Below are 20,213 nucleotides of genomic sequence, written 5' to 3'. Positions count from 1 at the left end.
ATGAGGTTTCACCAGAGAAACTAAGTTATAAACTGATAAGTTGAAAAGATTATTAATTTTTCCAAATGTGGAAACAGGTCATCCCGATTCCTGTACTGCATAACCCGAACTCAGGTCGTAGAGTATTGTGCATTGATTGGACCACATCTGGAGCATTGCAAACAGTTTTGTTCCCTTACTTGAGGAAGGATGTGATTGCTTTGGAGGTGTTAAGAGAAGGTCCAGTAGATTCTTTCCAGAAGGGCTTGTCATGTGTGGAGACTTTGAACAGTTTAGGCCCATGCTCGCTAGAGTTCAGAAGAGTGGGAGGAGACCTAACTGCGGTATCTAAAATACTAAAGGAGATCGACAAAGTAGATGCAGAGTGGTTGATTCCCCTTGTGGATTAATCTAGATCAAGAGGTCATACATAGTTTTAGGCTCATGTGTAGACAATGGAGTGGCATATTTGGAGCAGTGAGGAATTACTTCTCTCAAAGTGTCACAAATCTGTGCAACTCACTACCCTAGAGTGCAGTGGCTGCTGGGGTACTGAATAAATTTAAGGACAGGATTGATTAGATTTGTAATCAAAAATCTTAAGGTCCATTAATGAGCATTTTATTTAACCTGCAATTATTTAACCTGAATGTACGACTCGACTAATCACAAGAACTAGGTGAGACGTAAAGCACAGACACAGCTAACACGTTTTCACTTTCTCCATTACAAGGAAATTTATCACAGATTGTTTGGGTAACAAAAATTCAGGTGGTTCTTGCTGGAAAATCCACAGAAAAGTGACTTTTAAAACAGGAGAGGCTTTTGTCAATACAGCTCAATCTTCATAGTAACAGAAGTAATTATGAACATATAAATAGTCTCTAGTATGTCCAATAGAGAATTAGTATCTAGTTATAATGAAATTATATTTTTTCAATTATAAAATGAACATTTTCATTTTGTTTTGAATTCCAATTTACTTAGAAAGAAGACAAACTCATATCAGATATTCTGCTAACCAATTATTACCCTTGAACTGAGTCAGTTGCAGCAAGATGAATTAAATGTGGCAAATATTACCTGTTTGAATTGAGGGGAGGGGAAGATTATCTTATCTTGGAATGGATAGACTTCTAATGCAAAAATGTTGCTTTATTCAAGGCTGTGATGCTGTAAAAATTAAAATGTTGGTGAAAATGTTCTCACCTTTTTAGGTTGGATCTGTTGTGGAATGTGTGTCTAAACTCAAGGTGATGAGTTCTGTTCTGGATGTGTTGAAATTGAGGCCAAAAATGATGGATGCGACTTGGAAAGAACAACTATGTAGAATTAAAACCACTGCTACTGACTGGAAGGTTAAGCGGGGCTTGATGTTGGCTTGGGGTCTCGTAATTCAAGCAAATCACGTAGTAGGATATGATGCTGGTATGCTTTTTAAAAAAACAAAACTAATCTAATGCAGTAGAATACCCTGTAAAATTGTAATTAAGTGCTTTTATGTTTTAAAATGTGGGTGTAATGTGTCAAGTTTAGTTTGGCCTTTTTAAAGCAGCTCGTCTTCTCTAGGAGAATTAAAATAGGTATTATAGACCCGACCAGACCCCTTCAAAATATATTAAGACGATGGTATAGACTTTAACTTTTTTAACTTTAAAGGTAAGCATAAGGTGTTGTATTCCAGATGCAATTCATTTGGTCAAACTGCTTGATGTTAAGCAAAACACAGTTTATTCTAACGCTATAGTTAAAATACAAGAAAAGAAGAAGGAATTGGAATAACTTAACTCTATTGGAAAACTGAACAGTGCAATAGATACAGAAACTATTGTTAGTTAACTGTTACTGTAAATGTACCCTGGCAAAAGGCAATTTCAGAAAACCGATTGCCTTTCACGTAGCTCTCCAATCCAGGATATAAGAACATCAATAGATAATTCTGAGAGAGCGAGAACTCCAGCTTTCATTTATAACGAAGAGAGATGTGGCATCTTTTCACAACCCCAGCATCCTCTGCTGAAAGATGAACTGAAAATTCTGTACTGTGGGTGTGAGTTTGAGCACACCGACTCACGTTGATTGTGTTGTTCTAACTCAGGCTGCTTCTGTTGTTGTATTGTTTCAAATTTGAAAAAACAATACCCAAGGCTTCACCAGTTCTTTTATGTTCTCATAGACGGCTCAACACCTGTCCCCCAATCTGTCTGTCAAAGAAACCAGGACAAAACATGCCTCTTAAAGCCACTGCATCTTCACATAGGCAATGGATGTTGGATGGCCAGAAATCCCCATATTTCCTGAATGAATAATTAGAAGTAGTTTAAAAATATTTGTTTGAGGAAATTAGATTGTGTCAGTTTGAGGTGACAATACAAACTGGAGCAGATAATGCTGCAAAGACTTGAATCGTACTGGCTGAATAAATAACCAATGTTATAATGTTGCCAAACCAATGGGAAGTATCAAGTTTTTTTTTATTGACAGAAAGATGCAAGAACCAAAGTTTCTGAACTTTACCTTGTCCCTTTTTTACTCTCAAGTGGCCAAACTTGAACTGAGCAGGCTTTTATCGTTAAGAATGCAAGTTTATCTAATAGCTCTTACACAAAATAACAGTGAGACCACTTTACAGTGGGGAAAAAGTAATGTCGAGCAAGGAGTGAAAGATAGTAAGTGGTCAAAAATGTAGATTTTTGAAGACGTCTTTAGAAATGGCATGTGTTTCGGCAAGTGAAATCCAGGACATTGACGAACAGCCGTGGTATATCAATGAGGGGCAATTGAGACTATCATTAAGAAATTAAAATTACATCAACCCAAGTTTTTTTTTTCAGCCAGTGATGCTCAATTAGCTATTTTTTTTTTAAGGAGCTATGATGTTCTGCACTTTGTGTTTCAGGTGTCTTGCAGCATGTGGTAGATTCCCAAGCTTCAGCAATGACATCTCAGGGACTTCTAAACTCTTCAGATTCTCAAAGCCTCAAGGCAGATCCACCTCCGCTCGATGGAGCATGTTTGAATCAGTTAGCAAGTAGAATTCAGCTGTGGCCTGTACTGGAATACCTGGCATTGCTCTCCAAGTATAAAGTGGTGGCAGACCTTATGGATCTATCGTTAGTGTCCAGGTAAGCAATAGAAAGTACATTTCTTCAGTAGCTACACAGCACAGTTGCTATCTTCAGAAAAGAACAACCAAAAAGATTGTTAAACACCAGCTGGCAGTTAGAGAGAACTATGGTAAAATAATCTCTAATATTATGACGCATCCAACTTTTGTGACTGACAATAAGTCAAATAGTACACTGCCCTTAAGTTCTGCTGTAATTTCAAAGATGTTCAAAATGGTGGAAAGTTCTTTCTAGAGCCTTAAAAGTGACTTCCTGTAAATGCCGACAGAAATTCTCTAACCTAATACTTTCACTTTTCACTTGACTCTTCAACTCTATTTCTTCTTCAGCCTCCCTCTGCAGGGAAGCACCTGTCATTAACTTCATAGTCTTGAGTTCAATCATTGTCATTACGTGAAGGATTGAACGCTGTTATTCTGTGCATTTCATGTGACAGTTATCTATCAACCTGCCCCGTCAGTAGAATGTTTGGAGCCCTGACTATATTTTAAAATGTGCAGCTCGTAAACTACACAGTGAGCATCTATTGCTAGATGTTGTATTGTTTAACTTAATATAGAGTCATAGAACATCTGTACTGTGGAAGCAGGCCTTTCAGCCCATCGAATCCACACCGACCGTCCGAAGAGCATACCACCCAGATCTACCCCATTCAATGCCTAACCCACCTAACCTGCACATCTTTGGACTGTGAGAGGAAACCGGAGCACCCAAAGGAAACCCACACAGACATGGGGAGAATATGCAAACTCCACACAGACAGTCGCCCAAAGTTAGAATTGAACATGGGTCCCTGGTACTGTGAGGCTATAATGCTGACCACTGAGTCACTGTTCTGCCCATTTAATATAAATGCTACTATACGTCCAAGTATCAAAAGTTAGGAGGCTCAGAGCATAATTTCTAGTTTTAGTTAAGTAGTCAGAAGTAGAATTAATCTGCATGCTTTCCTGCTTTGTCAATGATCTAGACCTCAATCTTGAGATGGCGGATAAAGGTATCTGAGATTTTCCGTCCATCAGGTGTGCAAGTGGAATTATTGCATCGCAATATGTAAGTTATGCTGTTGTTTGCCTGTAAATAGCAAAGGTGGCAAATCACTTATTACCAACAACAACAATTCACTGTGTCTATGATTAGCTATCTTCATTATCCCCCTTTACTGCCAAACATTAGCTATAAATTGGCTATATGAAGGGAATTAGGATAGATTCACTTTTTAATAAAGCAGCTGATGTGAAGACGAATAAGCCACAGTTTTAAGTGCCTAAATGTAGTGAACAACAGCTTGTTTTATCACCAACAGTGCCAGAAGCAAGCCGGATCAGTCAATGGTTGGTGCTGAACTCCGTCAATTAATTACGTTCTGCTTAAGATTTACACCCATGGCTGCCCAAGACCTCCGAGAATTTTGGTACTTAGCACAACTTGATGAGGTGAGTGCACAAATGCAATTGGTCAAATCGCACCTTGCAAAACTGCAATTATAACAGTTGGTCATTTTTTCCCAGGCACCAGAAAAAATGCCTTGTTTGACTTCACAGAAGCTGTTGCTGGTCACTAAAATGGAAAGAATTGGTCATAGAAGCATGCTTTGTAAATTAAAACTGAAAGAACTGTGGAACAAAAACAGTAGTTGCTGGAAAACCTCAGCAGGTCTGGCAGCATCAATTCTTCGGAAGGGTCACCAGACCCAAAACATTAACTCTGATTTTTTTTTTATTCACAGATGCTGCCAGACCGGCTGAGCTTTGCCAGCAACTTGTTTTTGTTCATGCCTTGTAAATTACTTGTTTTGCTATTTAATGGATTTCTGCTAATCGTCACAGTACATTTTTTATTTAATTATGGGATGTGGGCATTGCTGGCTGGCCGGCCTTTATTTCTAGTCCCTAGTTGCCCTTGAGAACGTGACTGTGAGCTGTCTCCTTGACTCACTACAGTCCAAGTGCAAGTACCATATATGTCACGTACACTGAGCAAATTACAGCATGAACTGGAGTGATTTGAAGGAAACCATTTTCTTGTTTTAATTGGTTTCCCACCATAATGCTGCACTGTAGCCACAATAGATAAGTTTCTCTTATTGTGAACATAATTAGTTAGTCACAAAATGGTAAAATTGACTTACTTATACCTACTTAACATCCGATCAGTGTCTGAAACTTGGACCATCGGTGCCCAATTGAAAATTTATCTTGCAAGTCAGTTGGCTGAAACCTGGAATATTCAATGCATCCAGAATGTTATTCTACTGTTTGGGACAGTTTAATGCTGACAGATATGTAATGATGCTTTATTCCAAATGTTATGTAAATGTAGGCATGTACATTGAAGATAATGCCATGGAAAGAATGGGGAACTACCTTCTTTGTCATTTTAGAGATGCAACTTAAAATCAGCTTTAATGTGTTTTCATATCTCAGCTCTGTCCTGAGGAATTAAAATTGCTGAGTTCAGGACTGATGATGACCACGTTTGGACCATTTTGGAGTAGTTCTGTCACAACCGATCCTGACTATTGGCTAACGTGGAAACCCCCAGCAATTACAGGAGATGACATGGTTCCAGAAGATATTATTGACAAATCATTAAAGGTTAGTCTGCTTTCTTTTGTAAGTTAAATAACATGTGTGGTTTCTGAGTTGGCACAAATGATGATCGTATTAAACCTACAGTTCCCAAAACCCTTCTGAAAACAACTTGAGCTCTGCACCCAAGCAATAGCACCTGTTCTGTGAAATAAGCAATGTTGTGTCCAAATACAATCATGATGCTCTCTCTTTATTCTTCTTCTCTAATTCCTCGACTCTTCTTCCACTTGATTTATTCTTGGTGATTTGTATATCATCAAATGATCTCTGAATGACTTCTCCTCCTATTTGGCACAAGTATCTCGAGCCGACAAAGAATTCGTCTTTTTTCATCTCACTTAAGTCCCTTAGTATCTTTATGTATTTGCACAGCATTCAGCTCCAATCAATATTTGTTTGTCTCTGTACTGTCTAATTGCTTCTTCAGCTTCCAAGCTATGAATGAGGCTTGACTTGCTGCTTGTTTTCAGCCTACACAGCATTTCCTCTGATTTGTCACCTTTACTGGTAACTTGTTTGATGTTCAACAATCTGTTTCATTTTCGTTATTTTATTTCTTTTTGACGGGGTGTGAGCATTGCTGGCAAGGCCAGAATTTGTTGCCCAACCTTAACTGTTGCCCAGAGAATATTTATTTTCCTCCAACAGGGCCCTGGCATTTTATGTCACGCTATCCAATCTAAGTGTTTCTTTGAAATCCTGGCCAACACGAATCAAAGCCACTCTGCATCCTTTGGTGGAATTGGTATGATAATAGCAACTCATGTAACTCTGGGAGAGTGGCTGGAGCGAACTCGACAATTACAAGACATCAGTTCAGTGTTATGGACCAACATGGCTATTGGTTCCTTTACTGAATTCAGGTATGTCGTAGAAATGGAATGTTTACTTTTGAGATGATGGGAACTGCAGATGCTGGAGAATCCGAGATAACAAAGTGTGGAGCTGGATGAACACAGCAGACCAGGCAGCATCTTAGGAGCACAAAAGCTGACGTTTTGGGCCTAGACCCTTCATTAGAGAGGGGGATGGGGAAGAGGGTTCTGAAATAAATAGGGAGAGAGGGGGAGGCGGACCGAAGATGGACAGAAGATAGATGGAGAGGAGACAGACAAGTTAAAGGGGTGGGGATGGAGCCAGTAGAGGTGAGTGTAGGTGGGGAGGTAGGGAGGGGTTAGGTCAGTCCGGGGAGGACTAACAGGTCAAGGGGGCGGGATGAGGTTAGTAGGTAGGAAGTGGGGGTGCGGCCTGAGATGGGAGGAGGGGATAGGTGAGGGGAAGAACAGGTTAGAGAGGCGGGGATGAGCTGGGCTGGTTTTGGGATGCAGTGGGGGGTGGGGAGATTTTGAATTGTGGGATGCAGTAGACCATTTCAACACCCCCTCCCATTCCTTAGAAACCATTTCAACTCCCCCTCCTATTCCTTAAAAACCATTTCAACTCCCCCTCCTATTCCTTAGACAACATGTACATCCTGGGCCTCCTGCAGTTCCACAACGATGCCACCCGAAGGTTGCAGGAACAGCAACTCATGTTCCGCTTGGGAACCCTGCAACCCCATGGTATCGATGTGGATTTCACAAGCTTCAAAATCTCCCCTCCCCCTACTGCATCCCAAAACCAGCCCAGCTTGTCCCCGCCTCCCCAACCTGTTCTTCCTCTCACCAATCCCCCCCTCCCACCTCAAGCCACACACCATTTCCTACACTAACCTCATCCCACTCCCTTGACCTTTCCGTCCTCCCCGGACTGACCTATACCCTCCCTACCTCCCCACCTACACTCACCTTTAGTGGCTCCATCTCCGCCTCTTTGACTTGTCTGTCTCCCCTCCACCTATCTTCTCCTCTAACCATTCTTCGATCCGCCTCCCCCTCTCCCTATTTATTTTAGAACCCTCTCCCCCTCCCACATTTCTGACGAAGGGTCAAGGCCCAAAACGTCAGCTTTTGTGCTCCTAAGATGTTGTTCATCCTGCTCCACACTTTGTTATTTACTTTTGACTCCTTTTCTATTAGGAGATGTTTGTGAAAAGTGTGCATGGACATGTTGTCCTTCATCAGGATACTTGCACAATGAAATTCAGATGTAAAAGTAAGTACAGCCACACCATACTGATTGGTAAGGATGTCCCATTCCCTTTTTAAGTGAATTTGCAATCCTAGCTGCTCCATCAGTGGCAGAAGGTAGACACTTGTGGGGGTGAGAGGGTGTGATACGTAGAGACACAGAGACAGAGACCAGGAAGATCCAAATAAAAGAAATCTTAGAAAATTTGTGCGTTGCTGCAAGATACCATTGGAAACTGATGAATGAGAAGAGTTTGGATGCTATTTGGGAAGATTCTGCCGTGATTGTGAGCTCTGAACTTTATATTGTGCTGCGTTAAGATGCTGCTGTCGATTGTAACTTCCCAAGGGAATTCCAGTTTGATAAAACCTGATCAGTTAACTGCTTTGCTGTTTCTTGGCTGCCCAATCTGTTTCAAGATTAATGAGCAATGTGAGTTTTGTCTTTGGAGTGTCTCCTCCTTTGGAAGGAAAAGAATCAATTAAGTAGAGGAATATACTTTCTGGAGTTGTTGTCTCTCTGTTTAGCTTGTTTGCTTGCGCTAAGCCTGCTTTGTTAGGATTGAGTTCCATTAGAATGAGCCTGAGCTTGAAGAATTGAACAGATTCTGCTTTGCTGCTATTTGGCTCAGACAGAACAGTTCCAAAATAAAGCTGTTCAGTTTGTCCTAGAGTTGCTTGCAGTCAATGTCATGACCAACAATGAAGAGTCCTCTATGTGAAGCTACCAAAATCTTGTGCGGAATTGTAACAGTTTCATGGTGTGAATCTTAGTGATGCAATGGTGAGGAATGGTACTGCTAGAACAGTTTCTTCAGAAGCCACCTCCGACTCTCCACCTGTATTGACTTAGATTACGTTTGGATGACATATTTCCGTTCACCAACGGTATTAAGGATATAACACACTATATGTACCTTAGTGACTGAACATGTTTGCCTGAGGTGAATCCCAGTGAAGGAGTATAACCCACCCTGAAACTTATTTTCGAATGCAGTCTAAAAAGGATGTTCGCTGATGCAGATGTAGGCTTGATGTGTATTTTAATTGTAATTTCTGGTCAAAAAAGTCATCAACAGTGGTGATGTTCTGAAGACATTCTGCAACTCTGCTAAATTCACAATGCTAAAGTCACAATTTAAGGATCAAATAATATAATTTCAAACGTAATTTGTAAGTTTTGGAGAAACCTGAGGATCTGGTTATTTTACAGATTCACAGATTCCAGATTGCAGTGCACAATGCTACTCAAACAGCTTCATGCCATAAAGGACTTTTTGCCAAAAGAACTTCAGGAGGAATATTTACAGACATGTGACCAACTTGCCATTGAAAAAACCAGTATAGCCAGTCACAGTATTCAGAGTTTGCTCAGCAGTCTTGCAGAGCAGGGATTACTGCCCGAAGATGTTGTTTCACTTCTTGTGACCTGTGTACGGAAATTTGTGGGTAAAGAAAAGGATTTTAGAAACCTTTCAGAGAAAGCCCAGAGAGGCTGTCTGTGGGTAAACCTGGGATTGCTACAGATTCAGATTTGGACACCGCAGACCATGTTTGATCCTGCTGTCAAAAAACTGTACAAGCTGAATTATATCAAGGAGGAGGTCAGTTATTTTATAATTTTTGTTTAAGAATTATTCACTTATTTGAACAGAGAATAAATGAAAGTTTTGGATAATATTAATATGTTTCATATGCACCTAGAAACACCTTATACTCAGTATTGATGACCTGTGATGTTGCAACTTTGGCATTTACTGCAATGACTCAAACTCATGTACTTTAATTCAGAAGAAAAGTCACTAGACCCAAAATGTTAACTCTGATTTCTTCCAGAAATCCTGCCAGGCCTGTTGAGAATTTCCAGCAATTTCTGTTTTTGTTTCAAATTATGAAGGAAGTCTTGTATTTTGCAGTTGATTTAAAAATGACTCTAAAATGTTTGAGTTTTTCACATGCCCATTATAGCTGTTTCTCTTAAAGGGAGACCTTGCTGGAGTGCAGTATTAGTATTCGTGATTCGATTTGTTGTCGTTTTCATAAAGTATTAAAGATAGTCATCTGCACACAGGTTAGAAATTGCTGCTTTGAAGTAATAGTTATATAATTTCCCCTTGTAATCTCTACTTACTGTAACCTTGTATGTGAAGGTTGACGTACACCTGGGGCATTTTTAACTGGCTTGTTAAATAGGGACCCCATCTATCTATTATTTACATTTGAGGTAGATGTCAAAGATCTCATGGTGTTATTTAGATGTGTCAAGTCCTTGCAGCTGAGGTTCATTTGTCGATGCTGTTAGGGTCATTCACCAAGGTGATAACCCACAGTGACCCCAGTGGATAATATAGGAAATCATTTGCAAATCCTGAACTCTCTGGGGTTGAATATCCTTGGGTTTTGTTTTGTTTTATTATTGTTGATGTTTTCCCTGGCTTGAGACATTTTAACAAGTCAAAGAAATACAAATTGTTGATGTGGCCTGCTAACAGTTTTTTTTTCTGTTCCTAGTTGCAACAATTGCAGAGTGAATGGAAGAGTCGCAACCTGTCTGAACAGTTATTGACTGGCCGAGAACTGTTACAAGAAGGAGTGAATAGACATTGTCACCCCCGAATTAGGTATCTAGTTTGGTACCCTGTCTGTAATTGACATTCTATAGATCAGTGTTTAAATGAAACACTGACTTCATTTCCTGATCCCTCAGGGTCTACGCTTCTCCAAGCCAAGCAGACTGTTTAAAACCCTGCAGCAGGTTGCTTGTTCGGGTAGCTGACCATCTTGAGTAGCAGACCTTGTAATTCTGTATCTCCAGTAAGGGCTGTTATGGGAGTGTGAGGTTGATTTAAAAATCTGACTTGTGTATGAGAGGTTTTTCTTTTGATGTTTAAAAACAAAACAGTGGGAACTAACAGTAATTTTAAACATGGATGTTTGTGTATGCAGAAGTCAGTTCACTACCTAAGTGAAGTCTTGTCCGTTGAATTCTTTTATGCAAATTATGATCCTTGTATACACCAAGAATGGTTTTTTTTTCTTGTAAGAACTCAACACCTCAAGTTTACTAAAAGAATGCAACTTCAGCATGGCTGCCTTTTTTGTCAGAATTTTCCTGGCTCTAATGGAGCCTTTCAGTTAACAAGAGTTTTGTTTTACCTTCCCACAGCATTGCATTTATTTTAAACTAGACATTGGACTTTTTTTTAATCCATGGCAAGCTCAGTTCAAACTAAAACGGTACTTCCCATAATTTCATTTCATGACCGCATTTCAAAGCTTGAAAATTGTTGTGACTTCTCTGTGAGAACTTGTTTGGACGACAATATGGCTGTTATAACTTGGTATGAGCTCCACAGTAACCAAAATTGCTTTGAATCTCACAGTCCTGAAAACTTAACCTGCAAACTTTAGCTTGGGGTCCAGCCCTGGTAGCCCCAATGTAAAACGTAACTGAACACAGACCACCCCCTGTAATTTCTTCTCTATTGTTTATCCTCCTGGTCACCCGTTTATGTTGATCATTAACTGAAGGCCAGGTGCTTTACCATAAATCTCCTTTCAGAGAAATCTAGTTCTTAAAGGGACCGTATGAGAGCAGGCATGTTGGGATCTTGACCAAGTGGATCTACATTGCAGCACAAACACTTGGAAAGCACCAAGTTCAGGGGAGTGCTGCAGATGATCAGCCATTTACTGATCCAAATTAAAGGGCTATATCCCCTAGTGCAAGTTAGCGGAGTTGATGAGAGTGAGAGAATTACAGTGGTATTCAGGTGAAAGGCAGACTTTGCTTTGTATGATTATAGTAGAAATATAACACCAAGCGATAGATAAATTTCAAATTTCAGTTGAAGTATGGTGATTTTGATGCTATTCATATCATGATTAGTAGGTGCATGAACAGACACTTGATAGTGGGATGTATGTAACTAGAGGCCAAATAAACATGTTCCATTTTTTTTAGTGTGGCAGGGACATTCTGCTGTGTCTCACCAACTTAATTTTTTTTGTGCCCTAGGTTTTTGCAACAAAGAATCAGTCTCCTGAAGGAACAGATTGCAGCACTGTCCAGAAAGCAGGCGCACCGCCCCAGTGTACCTCAATATGATTATCTCTTCCAAGATATCCACCACTATGTGAACACCATTGCACAGAAGTCCAAAGTCAAATCCCTCCTCTCCCGACTGCTACAGCTCCTACAGGCGAAGCGGCCGAAACCATGTCAGAGTGTCCAGCTTGTACTGAATGAGGAGGCAGCTTGGCAGCAGTCCCACCACCAGTTTAGGAGACGAATCGCAGAAGAGTACTGTCAATATCCTGACATTGTTGAACCCCTGCTTGCTGCCATTTTACAGATGCAGCATGGCATGAGACTTCTGGCATCTGAGGTTCACATGTCGCTAAATAATAAGCTTGTTAAGCAGGCTGGCCTCACTCGACTTGTCACTTGCCTTTTGGCCTTTCCTTCCATCAGCTTCTCATTCCCAACTTACCTTGCTCAGGCAGATGAATTATGTTCAAAAGCCTCCTTGGAGACCCTCAAAGGGCTTAATCAGCTCTTGTGTAAGAGCTCATCAGATGAAAAGTCTCTGGCTAAGGAACAAAGGTTGCTGCCAACACAGGAACAGCTGCTGATGAATGCGCTCCTGTATCTACATTGCCATATACTTTCGTTGGGTGAACTGGATCAGGCATCACTGCAACTTTTCAGACACATCTGCCAAGTAATTACAACTTGATGCTTTGATATTATGATATCCCCAAAAGGCATACGTTAAAAAGTACATGCAATCCTCCAAATGTTGTGTTTTATTACCTCTATAAATTCTTTTTGTCCTTTCCATTCCTCTCCACCACCTTCTCCCTGTATAACATGCCTCCCCCTCCCGAAACATGCAAGCAATTCTTTGGGATACAGCCATTTGCCTACTTGACCACTTCTGAACCTCTGTAGTTAATAATAACAGGCATCAGGCAGTACCCAAATATACAAACCTATCCTTACCAAGCTCTCCATACAGTTTCTGGGGTAGTGATGAATAGGAATTGCTTCTCTTTCCCCACCCAGTTACTATGAAGTCTTTGTTTGGGAGACCTGTCTACCTTAATGCTGTTTAAAACACTAACGTTTTTTACATCCACATTCCCTAGGATATCGACATACCGCTTTTTAGACTCACCATCCAGCATGTCCTTCTCCTTTGTGAAACATATTCATTAATGACCACTCGATCCAGGTCCTTGCAAAGACTATTTCCCTTATTTCTGAGTTTACCTAGCCTTTCCTTAGCTACCCTCTTGCTCCTTTAAATGTGTAAAATGTTTTGCAATTTCCCTTAATCCTGTTTGCTGTGGCCCATTTCATGTCCCCTTTCGTGCTCCTAAGTCCTTATTTAATTTCTTCCTGCTTTCTTTATATTCCCCAAGGGCTCTGTCTTCAGTTTCCTTAACTTTATGTACACTTCATTCTTTCTTTCTGACCAAGCTGACAATTTTTCTTGCCATCCGAAGTTTTCAAATCTTGCCATCCTTGTCCTTCGCTTTTCACAGAAACATGCTGCTCCTGAGTTGTCCCCAGAATACCTGGCCAGTCTCATTGCCCAATACCACGTCTAGGAAGGCCCTTTCTCTTGTTAGATTATTTACGTACTGCTTCAAGAAACCCTCCCAGGATACACCTAACAAATTTCCACCCCATCCAAGACCATGATACAAAGGGAGTCCCGGTCAATATGGGGGAAGTTTAAAATTAGCCACCACAACAACCCTGTTGTTTTCCCATTTTTGCACAATCTGTCAGGCTATCTATTCTTGTATCATGCGCTGCCTGTTGGGAGGCTTATAATACCAGCCCATCATAGTGATTGTACTCTTCCTATTCCTGAGCCCTCATACGACCTCTCTCTGGATGACCCCTTCAAAGTATTCTCCCTGAGTACAGCTGCGATATTGTCTCTAATCAGTGATGCAGCTCCCCCACCTCATTTGGACAGCTCGCTATCTTGCTTGAAACGTTTAAATCCTGGAATATTAAGCAGCCAGCCTTGCCCCTCTTGCAGCCAAGTCCTTGAAATTGCTACACTATCGTAGCTATGTTTATTAACCCAAGCTCCAAGTTCATTTGCCTTGCCTGTCATACTCCACAGACACTGTGTTCAGTAAACTCTCCCTGCCTTAGTCTCACTGAACTTAGTCTCTAACTCCTCCTCAGTCATTTTCACTTGCTGCCCACTGTTCTAGTTAACACCCTGCTGCCATGCTTGTTTAAAACCGCCCGAGTAACACTAGCAAACCTTACAGCCAGAAAATTGCGCCTAAACTGCAGCACCAATGTATCCCCCTTGTACAGGTCCTATCTAACCTAGAAGACATCCCAATGATCTACATATTGGAAGTCCTCTCTCCTAAACCAACTCTTTTAACCACATATTTAACTGTATTATCGTCCTGTTACAAACTTCAGTGGCACATGGCCCAGGGAATAATCTGAGGTTACAACCCTAGAGGTCCTGCTTTTCATTTTATTACTTAACTCCGTGAACTCCCTTTGCAGGACCTCATCACTCTTCCTGCCTAAGTCATTAGTACCAATATAGATCATGACTTCTGGCTGTGTGCCCTCCCTTTTGAGAATGTTCTGTGCCCACTCAGACATTATTGACCTTGGCACAAGGGAGGCAACACACCATCCTGAAATCCTTTTGTAGCCACAGCAACATCTCTCTGTGCCTCTGTCTATGGAGTCCCCTATCACTGTTGCTTTTCTGCACTTTGACCATCTCTGTAGTACAACAGAGCAAGCTGTGGTGCCACTGTTCTGGCTGCTGCTGTTGTCACTCCCCTTCAAGATTATCCAAAGAGGTATACTTTTTAGAGAGGGTGACACCCACAGGGGACTTCTGCACTGTCTGTCTGCCCCTTCGCGTAGCCTCTCATCAATCTGCCTGAACCTTTGCTGTGACTGTGATTCTAAAACTCCTGTCTGCAACACTTCCTACCTCCTGCATGTCAATGTGTGTCAGGGCCACTCCAACCAATCTATACTTAATATGTTTTGAAAAATTAACACATGATAAATATTGTTTTCTGACCCTGTTCTTCAAGAAACCTTGCAGGTAGATACTAAAGATGGCTAAGAAAAGGGAAGTGCTGTATGCCTGTAAGGACTAGATAACCAGGCTGTGCGCCTCACTTAGGTTCAGTTGAAGACTGGTCAGAATATAATACGACTGCATTCAATTTGACCAACTGCTTTTAAAGCAAAAAGAGCAGTTGAGAAGGGAACGAAGGTGGCAGACTGTGGTGTAATATAATACTGTGGTTTCAAATCTAATTAAGCCAAGAGTTGACAGAATTAGAGTAGATGTTTTTCTTTGATTCAGCCCAAGTGCTTTTTTAGGCTGCAGTCCCAGGAGAATTGGATGTTGCAGTGTAATATGCTTCACCTCCAATTTAATTGGACCTGAGGCCAGTAACGTGAAATTCCCTTCCTTTCTGTTGGCTTATAAGGCTATGATTTTGAATTAATTTTTTTGTCAGTGCTAATCCAGGTTCAGTTGGCATGAGGACAGAGTTCTCTATTTACCAAAATGTGATGTAAGAGGTGCATTTTTGAACTTGATCCACGCGTTGGAATGTCTAGTATGGAAATAATGTTTGTTAGTGCGCTCAGAAAAACACTTAATTGAGGATATCTAGCTCCAGCTAAACAGATAAAAGCCTCTCAAAACATTCCAATAAAAAGTGCGGATTTAGATTATTGACCTTTGGGTTGAAGGCGAAAATTTTCAAAATTAAGTTGTGTTTTTGCATTGTATTAAAGGCAATGGTAAATGCCTGGGATGAGCAGGAAGAATGTAGGAGAGTGAAGGAGGAGCAGGAAGCCAGCCTGTACAAGTACAAAAGCAAAGAACATGCGTCTGAGGAGGAAGAAGAGAAGGAATTCAGACAGAATTTCTCTCAGTATGCCAAGGTAAAGTGGTATAATGTTTTCTTTTGAAGTTTCTTCTAACTTTTACTGAAGATGCTTATGACTCTGCATTTGTTTTGAATTCCTGTTCTTTCAAAATTTCAGTTTACTTTTTAACTATTTAAAAATCATAAGTTTCTAGGTACTTTAAAAGTTGGAACTTTCTGAACTGCACTGTCACAAAATGACTTTAGAACGTTTGAAAAGGAAGAATCTATTGGATGCATTTACAAGACGCCTAACTGAAACTCTGAAAGATTTGTCTTTGACACTTATTTTGTTGGTCTTTCCTTATTTTCTTCAGGATTTTTCTGATCTCACATCCCAGCCCAGTCTTGAACAAGAAGATATGGACACTGAAGTTCAGAGCACAGAGGCTAAAACTACTGACACTGCCCCCATACAACAGAGTTCAGTTCAAACTGTCATAAATATTCATCGGCAAATCTACTTGAGATTTGCACGAACGGTGTGGTACCGCCAGAGTGGACCAGCTCATCAGTGTAGTGATTATCTTAATGCTTTTGTGTCTTCTTACCATACGGCTGCACCACTAATTACACAATTCTGCTGTCTAATTGGTGAGTCTATTTAATTATTAGGGGTTTTCAGTTATTTGAAGGCTGGCAGTTGTCCATCCCCAATTGTTCTTGAATGGAGTGGCCATTTCAGAGGGTCATTCCTGTGGGTCTAGAACCACAAGGCAGCCAGACCACATCAGGATGGCAGACTAAAGGTGGTTAATATTGCTGAAAAAAGACACATTTTGTTAAAGCTGGGATAGTGCTGGTAAGGGAGAGGATCATTTTGCGAGAGAGTAGATCTCTGATCAGAAGGACAGGTTGTGGAGACTATTTCATAGCGCTAAAACAAAAACAGCAAGCAGCAGAAAACATTAGTAATGAGTGATTTATAGGCCACAAATATATAGGTCTCAGTATAATTCTGGGGATTAGGGGGCGAATGTGGCAAGAGGATTGATGTCATCAGTGGTGACTTCAATCTGTGTAGAAAGGGGACATTTAATGAGGGCTAATACTGTGGAAGAGGAGTTCCTGGAATATCAAAATTTTGCTGGAGCAATATATTGAGGAACCCCAGTTTTCAGGCCATTTTGACTAAATATTATTCAATGAGAAAGGATGAATTAAAAGTCTTGTTGCGACCAAAGTATGATAGAATTTTCCATTTAAATTTGCAAAAGATTAGATCAGACTGAACTATGAGTCTTAAGTATAAATAGAGCAATTATGACAATATGGGGAGGAAATTAGTTGTGTTGGATTGGAAAAATTCATTAAGTTTGATAGCAGGTAGGGAAGAATTAATGCTTGATTTCCTAAACAATTTTTTATGCCTCCTCCTTCGATCGAGTATAATCTCTAGCTTCCTTTATTAAACATGGCTCTTGGTTTTCCTGTTAGATATTTTTGCTTTAGAATTTAGAATTTAAAACTTCAGTATTCTGTCAAGTAAGGCCAAGAAATTGATAAAGGGAATTGAATATGAATAAACTAAGAATGTACATTAAAAGGTTTGTAAAAGCTCTTTAGGTAAGTAAGAAAGGAAAATATTAACAGACATATGGGACTGCTGCAAGCAGAAACAGGAATGGGAGCAGGCAGAGCAGTTGAAAAGCTACATAAGAACTGTCTACCATCACCGGCCAGAGGAAGACGAGTCTCCCTGAAATAATTAACAGTTTTATTCTACAAAGGAGCAGTCCTGGGGAAAGTAAAGGGACTGAATGTTGTCAAATCCCCATGACCTGATTACTTTCACCACTAGCATGTCCAAAGTGATGGGTCCAAATATTGTGGTGGATTCATGATCAACTTTCAAAATTCTGCAACTGTGGCTGCAGGATGGAAGGTTGGAAATGTAGCACTGCTATTTAAGAAAAAAAAACTGGAAATAATAGATATGACAGCCTGGGGAATTACAGCGTCTATTACAAAGCTAGTGATTACTGGGAATTCAGAAAATTGATAAGATTGGACAGCATAGACATGGATTTAATAGGGGGGAAATATTTGACATTTTTTAGTACAGGCAATAAGGTAACCAATGGACGTGCTATGTTTAGATTTTTAGAAAGCTTTTGATAAAGCCAACACAGGAGATTAGTGATTAGAATTAAAATGCATGGTGTTGAGGTGATATTCTAACATGGATTAGGGATGGTTTGTTATGCAGAAAACAGAATAGGTACAAATGGGTGGATTTCAGGTTTGCAGGCCATGGCCAGCGTACTACATAAATGTTGATGCTTGGGGCCCAATTCACAGTCTATATCGTTAATTTGAAAGAGGGGATCAATTGTAATATTTCCTCGTTTGTAGATAATATAGAACTTCTCAAGAATGAGTTGCGATGATGCAAAGGGGTTTCAAGAAGATTTAGATAGGCTGAGTGAGTGAACAACAGAATGGCAGATGGAATAATTTGGCTAAGTATGAGGCTATCTAGTTTAATAGGAGAACCAAAGATGCAGAGTATTTCTTAAACCATGAGAGATTGCAAAGTGTTTATATCCAAGGGACATGGATATTCTTGTTCATAAGGCACTGAAAGGAATTTAAAGCAATTTAAAGAAAAATGTTACGTTAACCTTTACGCAAGAAGAATTTGAATAAAAGAACAAAGATCTTTCTTCTTTCATCTAGAATACTAGAGTACGCTGTGCAGTTCTGGCCACCTTGTCTAAGGAAGGATACGCTTGTTTTGAGGGAGCGGAGAACGGGTTTGTCAGACTGATTCCTGGGATGGTGAAACTGTCCAATGATGAGACACTGGAGAGACTGGGATTGTATTCTCCAGAGTTTAGGAGAATGGGAGGCAATCTCTGCAACTTACAGAATACTTAAAGGAATATACAGATTAGTTCTGGAATAGATATTTCCCAAGGCTGTGTAGTCCAGAATCCGGGATCATAGTCTTCAAATAAAAGGGAAGCCATTTAAGACATGAAGGAAAGAGGATGTGCTAGAAATTTTGAAAAACATGAGGATAGATAAGTTCTCTGGGCCAGATGGGATATACCCAAACATAATGTGGGACATGAGGGAAGAGATTGGTGAGCCTTTACTGATGATCTTTGTGCCCTCAGTGTCCACTGGAGTAGTATCAGATGATTGGAGGGTGGCAAATGTTATTCCCTTGTTCAAGAAAGGGAATAAGGACAGTCCTGGCAATTGCAGACCAGTCAGTCTTTCTTCTGTGGTGGGCAAATTATTGGAGAGGATTCTGAGAGATAGCATTTATGATTATTTGGAAAAGCATTGTTTGACTAGAAATAGACAGCATGGCTTTGTGAAGGGCAGGCCATGCTTCACAAGCCTATTGATTTCTTTTGAGGATGTGACAAAACACATTGATGAAGATAGAGCAGTGGATGTGGCGATTATGGATTTTCGCAAGGCATTTTAATTCATAGAATCCTTACAGTGTGGAAATAGGCCCTTTTGGCCCAACAAATCCACAATACCCCTCACAGCATCCCACCCAGACCCATCCCCCTATAACCCACCTACTCTGCACATCCCTGAACACTACAAGCAATTTAACATAGCACATCCACCTAATCTGCACATCTGTGGACTGTGGGAGGAAACTAGAGTACCCAGAGGAAACCCATGCAGACACAGGGAGAATGTGCAAACTCCACACAGACAGTCACCCGAGTGTGGAATTGAACTGGGCCCTTGGCACCGTGAGACAGCAGTGCTACCCACTGAGCCGCTGTGCCGCCCCGTTATCCAGATGTTTTTCATTAAGTGCAATGTGACTTGCAGATTGCCAAAAGGCTTTCATGCAGAACTCCTCGGTGGAACTCCAATGGATTTTATCCAGGTATGAGAGGCCCAAAAATAGTAGGAACAGAAGTATGCCCCTCGAGTCTGCTTTGCCATTCAATAGAATCAGTGTCAGTCCTGCAATTGCCTTCCACCTGAACCAGGTTACTTTATTGTTTAAGGTAATGTAAAGGCAAGGTGATGACATTCTGGTCATTGAAAAGCTTCCCCATGGTAGGCTCATTCAAAAAATAAGGAGGCATGGGATTTAGGGAAATTTGGCTGTCTGGATACAGATGTAGATGGAAAACATTCAGCCTGGACCTCAGTGACCAGTGGTGTTCTTCAGGGATGTGTTCTGGGACCTCTGCTCTTTGTGATCTTTATAAATGACTTGGAAGGGTGGGCTAGTAAATTTGCCAATGACAGGTAGGTTGGTGGAGTTGTGGATAGTGTGGAGGGCTGTTGCAGGTTGCAATGGTACATTGACAGGATGCAGAGCTGGCCGAATGAAAAAGTGGCAAATGGAATTCAACCCAGAAAAGTGTGAAGTCATTCATTTTGGAAGGTCAAATTTGAATGCAGAATACAAGGTTAATGGTAGGATTCTTGGCAGTGTGGAGGAACAGAAGTATCTTGGGGCCCACATCCATAGATCCCTCAAAGTTGCCAACCAAGTT

The 20,213-nt window shown here is 40.7% G+C and overlaps 1 protein-coding gene across 1 annotated transcript in view; it reads left to right on the top strand.

Annotated features, from left to right (window-relative positions):
- mdn1 (midasin AAA ATPase 1) overlaps positions 1 to 20,213 on the top strand; it is a 174,473-nt gene that overhangs the window by 95,507 nt on the left and 58,753 nt on the right. The window contains exons 56-65 of the mRNA XM_048530338.2: positions 1,197 to 1,407; positions 2,879 to 3,104; positions 4,414 to 4,543; positions 5,534 to 5,704; positions 6,350 to 6,564; positions 8,984 to 9,374; positions 10,282 to 10,391; positions 11,789 to 12,494; positions 15,593 to 15,742; positions 16,044 to 16,320. Of these exons, the coding sequence (XP_048386295.2) occupies positions 1,197 to 1,407; positions 2,879 to 3,104; positions 4,414 to 4,543; positions 5,534 to 5,704; positions 6,350 to 6,564; positions 8,984 to 9,374; positions 10,282 to 10,391; positions 11,789 to 12,494; positions 15,593 to 15,742; positions 16,044 to 16,320 (2,587 nt within the window). The remainder of the gene's footprint in view (positions 1 to 1,196; positions 1,408 to 2,878; positions 3,105 to 4,413; positions 4,544 to 5,533; positions 5,705 to 6,349; positions 6,565 to 8,983; positions 9,375 to 10,281; positions 10,392 to 11,788; positions 12,495 to 15,592; positions 15,743 to 16,043; positions 16,321 to 20,213) is intronic.

Source organism: Stegostoma tigrinum, chromosome 4 (assembly GCF_030684315.1).
Source record: "Stegostoma tigrinum isolate sSteTig4 chromosome 4, sSteTig4.hap1, whole genome shotgun sequence".
NCBI lineage: Eukaryota > Metazoa > Chordata > Chondrichthyes > Orectolobiformes > Stegostomatidae > Stegostoma > Stegostoma tigrinum.
This window is presented reverse-complemented; position numbering and strand designations above follow the sequence as displayed.